The sequence below is a fragment of the Chelonoidis abingdonii genome, chromosome 7, assembly GCF_003597395.2.
Source record: "Chelonoidis abingdonii isolate Lonesome George chromosome 7, CheloAbing_2.0, whole genome shotgun sequence".
Lineage (NCBI taxonomy): Eukaryota > Metazoa > Chordata > Testudines > Testudinidae > Chelonoidis > Chelonoidis abingdonii.
The window spans coordinates 21840869-21850824 of NC_133775.1; the positions used below are offsets into that span (position 1 = coordinate 21840869).

Sequence of the window (9956 nt, forward strand, 5' to 3'; positions counted from 1 at the left end):
AAGCTGTTGAAGAAGGATGGGCAAGTCATGCAAATGAGCTCCTGTCCACCCTAGCCCTCTGAGCAGCCCTGTGCAATTTCTTTGGGGCTGTGAGGGATGCAGGAGTTACATCTGCCATGGAAATGGCAGAGGACGAGACCTCAATCTGCACCTTGCAATAGTACTAAAGGGGGGACAGTGGTGGGCCTCCTCCACTTGCCCAGTTTTCATGGGAAGAAGGAGATATTCAGCTCAGTGGACTTTGTCACTGATCTGTGGCTAATATAGTGTTTACACAGGCTGGGATTTCAAAGGAGTCTAAGGGAGTTAGGTGCCTAACTTCTGTTAAATTTCAGAGGGATTTGGATGCCTACTTCCCATTAGTTCCTTTAGAAATACCAGCCAAAATCAACAGAGGTTCCAAGTGCTGTGCCCCTTCCAGGATCAGGTGCAATATCTGTCATGTTTCCACCAAGGGCAGTCAGAGCAGAGCCAAAACCAAAGCTGGGATAAGAGAGGATTTTGTAGTCAGGTCCAGCCAGGGTCAATGCCAGGAGTCCAAGTCTGAGTCGGGAGTCAAAGTCCAAATCAAGGCAAAGTCGAGCCAGTGATTCAAGTGCAAGGCACTTGGCAGCTACAAAAGATCCATACTGTTGTCTGGATACTTCCTGGAATACCGCTTGGGTTTATATAGGGCAAGGAGCCACAGGGTTGCTGTCTGTCTCACCCTTGAGACAGAACTTCCCATGGTCTGGGTCCACAGCAGATCATAGTAAGTGAAGCACAAGTTAGTTACAGCTCCTGCTGAGTGACAACCTGGAGCTACCAGCTGCCTAGTAGCTCTACAGGCCTAGGTTCTAGACTCAGATTTTAAGGTCAAAGGGGACCATCGTGATCTTCTAGTCTGACATGCACACTGCAGGCCACAGAACCTCACCTCATCTGTGGGGCCTTACAGTATCACTCTGTTTCCAAGGTGATTGTATGTGCTGTACTGTGCATTCATCTTGAGACAAATGTGGCTAATCCAGTTCCTCTGAGCTAGGAAGTGTATCTAACCTATGGGTATACAACAAACATTAATGGGTCAGAGAGTGGCCCCCCATCATCAAGATGAAAGGTGTTTGAGGTAATTTCCCTTTCTCTGTTGGATTTCATCTCACTACCAGATACTGCTAAATCACCCCAACAGAGATTATTTACCACAGGGAATCTTAATACCTCTGACAAGCCAATATGAATATTGAACTGTACTATTAGAGTCTGAATTAGACAGTAAGTAACTGGTGGCAGGGACTGTCGTCTTAAATATTTGTTCTGTACCAAATGCACTGCTGACACTCAGTAAATAATGTTATTAATAATGATAACATAGTGGCAAATTATCCAGAACCCAGCCACCATGCTTTCCTTTTTCAGACTTCAGAACCTGGCCATTGCTTAAATTCTGGCCAACAAACTTGGGATGGATTCTTGGTAAGTCTCCCATTTAATTAGACTTGATGAGGATTTTTCTGTAAAGATGGTATACAAGGTGAAAAAATGTTATAAAACATATTTCTTTTCATTGCAGAGGGCAGTGAGAACACATGAAGAGGCAGATACTTCCTGATCCCATTTCATTGCCAATCTTCTGTCCTGAAGAAATAACACAGTCCATTGTAGAGCATATTTAGAATGTCTGAGGTATCAAAAGTGAGATTTTTGTGTGTGTGTTGGGGAAGTTGTTTAGCTTGCCCCATGAAGAATGTGTTGGGTCTTTGCAATAACATGCATGCTATCTGATATGGCTCATGAATGGGGAACATTTCTCCTCAAAAAGCCTGCCCTTCCTGGTTTTTTTTTTTTTAAAGTCAGCATTGAATTTTTTTAGGAATGGTGGGAAAATAATGGCAAATATACAGACCCAATCTGCCGTAGTTCCCACTGAGTAAATCAAGTTACAAATGTTTCAGGGAAAGACATTGGGCCAGCGCAAAAGATACAGGGAAACCACATACTTTGCAGGTGAAGAACTGCTTATTACTGAAAAATGTCCCTCCTTTTTCAAGGCCATTCAGCTGTAGGGACTTTGGGATTGATCGTATTTAATTTCTCAGTACAGTAGCTCCCTATCAATGTTCACCATCACTAGGTCAGAAAAATCTCCAGATTTGACACAGTGTACAGAGCAACAGCAACACAAAGAATGTCTTTTCCATTTTCTCTGAGTCCTGACTGGGAGCAGCTGAAAATATCCATTCAGAGCTACAGTGCTTCATGTCCTGCATATGAAGTTTGTGAGTGTTTGTGGTCTCTTGGCTTCCATTCAAGGCCTCCAAGTTAAAAATACTCCCCTTCTTAACTGCTGTAAGGAATGTGACTAAGGCCTGGTCTACACTACACGTTTAAACCAAATTTAGCAGTGTTAAACCAATTTAAGCCTGCACCCGTCCACACAACAAGGCTCTTAATATCTATATAAAGGGCTCTTTAAACTGGTTTCTGTACTCCTCCCCAACGAGAGGAGTAGCGCTGAAATCAGTATTGCCATGTCGGATTAGGGTTAGTGTGGCCGCAAATGCCTACTGCTGTTGGGGGTTGAGGTCGGATTCAAAAGGCTGGGTTAGTCGGATAGCCGCCAAATCTCATGCTTCTCAGAATTGAGAGATCTCGCATGTTATTGGCCTCCGAGTGGTAATCCCACAATGGCGAGACAGCCAGACAGAGCTGCTCTCTTGAGACACAAGCAGATCTGAGAACTTCCAGTATGCAAAGCATGGCAGCCTAGACAGGAACTAGCGGCCGAACGCGACACTTTTGAATGGCGCAATAGGGTCACTGTTGCTGCCGAGCGTTGGAGCTCATGTCTCAAGCATGGTGGTCTGCTATCGCATGCTCGAATATACAAAAACGAGCTCCAGGCATGTGGTACCGGTACGGAGAGTCACTGGATCCGAGACATCATATCCAGCTGGAGTAGAGATCATATAGCTCACTGTGTCTAGCTCAATAGGCTCTTCATGTGAGTCATTTTAGTTGAAGTATCAAGAGAATGCACCAAAGTCCAATATGGAAAGAAAATGTCGGGCAGACTGATGATAAAATAATACACACAGCTACAGGTGCTATACTGTGATACAAACAATACGGAAAACCAAAGAATCAAATGGCTAGCTCGCGAGTACCGTTTAGGGCAAACAACGAATTTACAATCAGACGTCGGCGAGGGAGGAGGTGGACGGGGAGGACTGGCGCGAGTCTATTCACCACAGATCGTACTCGAGAGAGTAGTATTTCATGTGACTATTAGGACTTATGGAGGTACGATTCTCCCGTATGCTGTCAACCTAGTCCTGTAAGCCGGTACAAACAACATATTGGGCTAGTGCTGGTTCAGTAGGTCACTATTCTATCATTCAATTTAACTCAATTACCACCGCTTCACACTCCCATAAAGAACAAAAAAAGGGGCAAATCGTTCTTGAACTTTCATATATGTGTGCCTATCACTCTAATCACTGTCGAACTCATGGTCAGTGCTGCTGTGGACGAACAGAGTGCTGCGCACTGAAATAGCAGGCACACTCCTCCCCTAAACACAGTGAACAGCAGTATCCTCTCCCCTCCCCTCCCCAGTGGCAGACGGTACAATATGACTGCTATCCGTCATCATCATCAGCCCGTGAGTGGTCCTGGCTGGCCTCAGGTGAAGTCGGCCGGGGGCGTCTGGGTAAAAATAGGAATGACTCACGGTCATTACCAGTAGATGGTACAGAATGGCTGGTAACCGTCTTCATCATAGCAACTGGGGGCTGAGCTCCATCAGCCCCCTCCCTTTCCTGTGTAAAGAAAAGATTCTGTACTGCCTGGACTATCATAGCAGCGGGATGCTGGGCTCCTCTCCCCCGCACCGCTTAATGTTCTGCCTGGACTATCATAGCAGCTGGAGGCTGCCTCCCCCTCATTTTATCTCACTAAAAACTCAGTGTTTCTTATTCCTGCATTCTTTATTACTTCATCCCGCAAATGGGGGGACACTGCCACAGTAGCCCAGGAAGGTTGGGGGAGAAGGGAAGCAACAGGTGGGGTTGTTGCAGGGACACTCCCTAGAATGGCAGGCAGCTCATCGTTTCTGCGGGATCTGACATGGAGCGGCTGTGCTCTCTGGTTCTCTGATACACTGGTTTTCTAGTACACTTGCCCCATATTCTAGGCAGGACTGACTCTATTTTTAGATAAAACATAAAGGAGGGAATGATTCTGGGAGTCATTCCCATTTTTGTCTTAGCGCTCCCGGCTGACCTCAGCGAGGCCAGCCAGGAGCACCCATGACAGCAGCAGACAGCAATCAGTACAGAACGACTGATAACCATCATATTGTTGCCAATTTACAATGGCACAGCAGACGGTACAGAACAACTGGTAACCATCTCTGCTACCTTGCAAAGGCAAGTGAATGCTGCTGTGTAGCTCTGCAGTACCGCCTCTGTCAGCGGCATCCAGTACACATACGGTGACAGTGACAAAAGGCAACACAGGCTCCATGGTTGCCATGCTATGGCGTCTGCCAGGGCAATCCAAGGAAAACAGGGCGTGAAATGATTGTCTGCCAGTGCTTTCACGGAGGAAGGAATGACTGACGACATTTACCCAGAATCACCCGCGACACTGTTTTTGCACCATCATGCATTGGGATCTCAACCCAGAATTCCAATGGGAGGAGGAGACTGCAGGAACTATGGGATAGCTACCCACAGTGCAAGGCTCCAGAAATCGATGCTAGCCTTGGTACATGGATGCATACCGCCGAATTATTGTGCTTTGTGTGGCCATGTGCACTCGACTTTATACAGTCTGTTTTACAAAACCAGTTTCTGTAAAATCAGAATAATCCTGTAGTGTAGACATACCCTCAGAATGAAATGTCTTCCTTCAGATAAGACGGAAGGATTTGCTGTACCTTCTGAAGCAGCAACAAGCATCTGAATCAGAAATGATGGTAAGGAAAGAAAATTGTGGTAGAAGCATGAGTGGAGATGAGTCTTCAATTCCTTGGCTGATTTTTCCATTCTTTTTGTTGCCTTTGTGGTGCACTGAGTCTCTAAGCCTGTTATGCAGTTCAGGTGTAGAGAAATTTCTAGTCTACTTATGCAGTTGCCTTCGTTTGACTTGACATTGGGCATTCTGAACCTCAAAGGTTGCTCTGTAACAGATAAAAAAGGAGGTCTCCCTTAGAAACAGAACTGACAGATGTCAGAGAATTTAGAATAAAATAGAGTTACTGTATCTGATTCCCCACTGCCTGTTTCCTTGTGCAGTCAGTTACTGCTAGGCAAAATACAAGTAAAACTACCAAATCAGAATTCTTCTCTTACACTTGGTTAACATTTTACACCCATTTTGCAATAACTTTGCATTATGTAAGTGCCATTTTCTTGGATGTAAGATTTTTTTTGATCTTGAATGATCTTGGTAACAAAATAATACAAGTCTATAAACTACCCACTGACGTTTAATGCCTAGGCTACATTTGGAAAAAAACTGTAGGGATTAATAGGCATTTATTCCTGTTTTTTTGTTTTTTTTTTTGGTAGCTGAAAGTTTGTCATTCAGTAGAAGCTGTAATATAATCTTCCTCAGAGAATTCAGTGAAGAATTACCTTCTTTCAAAATGGTTGCCATCTCTCATTGTTCTCAATAGGCGTGACAGCACAGTGACATCATGAGGGGGTTGGGCGAAATTACTTTGTCATTAATCATCTCTTTAATTTAATCTGGGCTGTGGACACTAAAAATGCATTAATCTTAATTGTATAGTCATCACTGTAGGACAGAGTTAAGGTTGTTTGGGTGTCCTTACTGTACATTTCTATACTTTAATATATTTGGATTTTAACTTTAATCGTAACTGAATTTCCTGGATTTGTAATTCTTTGTGTTGTTTTTATTTTATTAGTTTTTGGGGGCTGATAATTATAACATCCCTGTAATATATTTTTACAGTAAATTATTGATAAGTACTCTCAATCTTGCCTCCGTCTTAACATACTGTTTTTGTCAGGAATTAGATCTAAATAACTATACAGGGTACAAGGCAATGGAGAGCAAGGCCCATAAATCCTAGATATACATGGATTTAATAGCATGTGTTACAGGGAGTGGGGTGAATACAGCACATAGGCTGAAAGAAATAGAGGATTCCTGACTGTCATTTATCCGTATGTTACCTAACAGAGAATTTTCTTTCCAGTTGTAGCCTCTTTTGGCTGCTCTGGAAGTGTAAGAGTGTGGAGAAAGTGGATAAGGAAAAGTTATTTACTTGTTCCCATAATACAAGAACTAGGGGTCACCAAATGAAATTAATAGGCAGGTTTAAAATAGGTTTAAAACAAATAAAAGGAAGTCCTTCTTTATGCAGTGCACAGTCAACTTGTGGAACTCCTTACCTGAGGAGGTTGTGAAGGCTAGGACTATAACAGGGTTTAAAAGCGAACTACCTAAATTCATGGATGTTAAGTCCATTAATGGCTATTAGCCAGGATGAATAAGGAATGGTGTCCCTAGCCTCTGTTTGTCAGAGGGTGGAGATGGATGGCAGGAGAGAGATCACTTATGTTCTTAATACAGGGTAAACTGGCACCATGGGAAATACTCCCTCTGTAAAGACGGTTTCTCCAGTGACTGTGGCTGGTCCTATTCAACCCTCACTTGCAGAACCAAGCATCTTGTGGATGAGATTGCACAATTCTTGGGCTTATTCTAAGTGAGTGGAACAGATTGCAGGCAGCTGTGTGACTTTGCTGTAACAAAGATCAGCTCATGTATAACGCTAAGGGCCAAGGAGGCCGCAAACACAGCTCTGAATGCCAGCGTGTCCTTTTGGGGGTTTGCTTTTTGACATACCTTTGAAACCTTTTTCTGCCTGATATTTGTACCCTGTTTCTCAGTGCTAAATTACATTACTATATGAAGCAAAACAAAAATTAATAAAAGGAGTTGCTCTTTACTGTAATGTTGTCTTTCTTTTCAGTATGCTTCTGCCTGTTACTTCTTTACCTATACCTTTAAAGTACATGTACATAACTGCTGTGGCTACTACGCTGTTATTACAGGGCAGTTTTCCTACCTTCTGTTTTCCCACTGTCAGAAGTTTGCATCCTGAATCTTTTGCATTCATTATGCATTTTTGTGTTGATGAAGATTTCAACTGTGCGGTTGCCTCTCAAATGAGATCTTCTTCATGTTTCATGAACAACCAAATAAAATGGACTTTCCATTTATTCAGCACAGATAAGGGCCTGATCCTTTGCTTTTTCAAGGCAATGGATGTGTTCAAGTAGAACAGGATCTGGACCCACATATAGCTTCTTCAGAAATTGCAGTCCCACTCACATATTATCATTTCTTTATTTTTAATTTATTAAATGTACTTCTCCACTAAATTTCAAGCCTCTTTACAAAAATGAAAAAACAATAAACAACAAATATCAGAACAAAATGTACTTCTAGCCCAAACCGGTTGGAACCTGCTTCTTCAGTCACCTCTCCTATCTTTGACAAAAGTCCATGTAAACAGATGAGCTTTTGTACCTTGGACTTGCATAGACCAAGAGTGGAAGATCTTCCATCAAGAGATCCTGTTACTTGCTCCTAGACATTCTAATTTAGTGACTTAGTAAAACTGCCACAACTGATGACAAGTTTGTGCAGTGTTTGTGTAGAGAGTTGCATGTATGAGAGAGACACAGCTTTTGGAATTTAGGGAAGTTAATCCAGATTTGGACTAATGTAACCAAAAGCAGAATTTGGTCCATCTAGTTCACACCAATTCTGTCAAAATATAGCATTTTTTCTTGGGATTTATAGTCATCAGCTATTATTTTTTAAAACTTAATGAAATCATGTTTTTATAAGTAATCTAGTCATGCTTTAAAATTCCAGACCCCCTATCACATCTACCATTCAGCTTTCTGTGGTGGGCCTGAATTCAGTGCAGTTACTCCTGATTTTTTCCTGATGTAAATGAGAACAGAATCTGGACTAATACAACATACACATAATTTTTTTGGTGTAATTTCTTGGACGCAGCATAAGATATGATTAAAACACTGGCGTACAGGAAAAAGTGCAGTGAAGACATTCTCCTAAACACCATGTGAGCTACAGCCTACCAGCAGTCAGAAGTGGATAAAGTACTTGAAAAATAGCACAAATTGAAATAATCTACAGTCACACATCTTCTGGACATAACATAAAACACTGAAAGGAGGCAGAAATTCTACGGCCCCCAAGAACTTGCAGCAAGAGAGTACTGTGGCATTTTAGTCATGTGAAAGAATGCAGGACTAAATAATAATAATAAAAAGAATCCCTCTGGACTGTTTCTAGCTGGCAAGGTCATGCATACAAGGGAGTATATGTGACTGTGGTGTGTTGGGGCCATGTTGTGACCGCTGCCTATAGCAGCATGTGGAGTGATCAGACACCTAGAAATGCTTATGTCATGTAATCAGTAGTCTTATGCTTTGACACATTTACCTTTGGTAGCTTGTCCACCTGGACAACTGGTGTGGTCTGCCCCTATGGTGATATGCCTAGACTCAACTGAAGAGCTGGATCTTTGTACTTCTGAGATGGGAGTACCAGCTCTGTCTGTTACGGTGTCTAGATACTACGATAGTCAAAGTAGAGATTAGATAGAACTAGATGTAAACAATTTGCTCAGCAGTATCTATCCTCCTAATACATAGTTACCCATCTGCCACTTTCCCCCTCATTGTGAACTGCTTTTCTGTTAGTAGTTAATGATGCATTAGGCAGAATTAATTTCTGTGGAAATGTCATTTGGAAACTACAGGGAAAAGCACCTTATAAATTGCTAAGATTATTGATAGATTCAGAGGGCATGCTTCCTGAATATAGGACTCAGCCTGCAGCCCCTTTGCGTGCAGGACTCCCAATAGCTTCATTTAGGAGTTCCACACAGAGTAACTTCACCATCAGGCTCTCTCTGCAGATAGCTCACTCTTTATTCAACTGACATAGCCACTTTTTCCATATAGGGCTTGGCTACACTTGCAAGTTGCAGCGCTGGCGAGGGGGTTACAGCGCTGCAACTTAGCAGGTGTCTACACTTAAAAGCTCAGCCAGCGCTGCAACTCCCTGTTTGCAGCGCTGGCTGTACACCTGGGTCTGCTTCCGGTGTAGCGGACCAGCGCTGGTGATGCATGCGACTGTGTCATCATGGTTGGACGCTCCACCGACAGCATTTTATTGGCCCTCTAGATATAGGACTTATCACAGCCATTCCTTTCAGCCTGTCTTGGTCATGCGGCTTCGCACTTCCACTGCCCTGGCTCAGACCGCCTGGAGAGGAGGGGGAGGTTGTAGGGAACCGGCGAGAGGGAGGCACTGAGGTGTTTGGAGACTCCAGGAAGTCATGCAGCAGGAGCTATTTTCCAGCAGGGAAGAAGCCTAGCCAGTTGCAGCTGCTGGACTTGGTAGTGAGGAACCAGCAGAGGAGCCTATTCCTGGTAAGAAGCTTTTATTATAGGATGCATAATGTTTTGGGAGCAGGGGGTGCTGGCTGCCGCAAGGCTATGCCTAAATGTGAATAGCGCCATATGATTTCCCTGATAGGGCTGTTTTTTGCTTTCGCCAGCGCCAAAAACCCGATGGCTTCCCAAGGGAGCAACCCACACCGCGGTACTGTGCTCCAGACGCACCCGCACCTTCCCAGGGTGAGGCTCGTGTGCAAGATGGCTCTGCAGAGTAGTCTGGCCGTGGCAGATGTGAGGTGAGGTTCATGTTATTTTCCCCTGCATGACTGGCTCTTTCTTCCGCACAAGTCAGCACGAAACCCCATGGCTTCTGCACAGTGAAGAACCCCCACCGCCTTCCGGTGAGTGCGTGTGCAAGAATGGCTCTGAGAGTAGTGCTAGTGGCAGTGTGGTGTAGGGGTTCAGTGTTATAGTTACCTGTAGCTGCCGTCTTTG

At 43.7% G+C, this 9956-nt stretch overlaps 1 protein-coding gene across 9 annotated transcripts in view; it reads left to right on the forward strand.

Moving 5' to 3' along the window:
• Nucleotides 1-9956, forward strand: part of LRRC7 (leucine rich repeat containing 7) — a 342753-nt gene that overhangs the window by 329743 nt on the left and 3054 nt on the right. Inside the window, exon 24 of one of the 9 annotated variants that reach the window (XM_075067707.1) lies at nucleotides 1553-2425. The exons of the other annotated variants lie outside the window; for them this stretch is intronic. Coding sequence (XP_074923808.1) covers nucleotides 1553-1591 — 39 coding nt within the window. The 3' untranslated portion in view covers nucleotides 1592-2425. Of the gene's footprint in view, nucleotides 1-1552; nucleotides 2426-9956 lie in introns of those variants that run through there. 9 annotated transcript variants of the gene reach the window in all.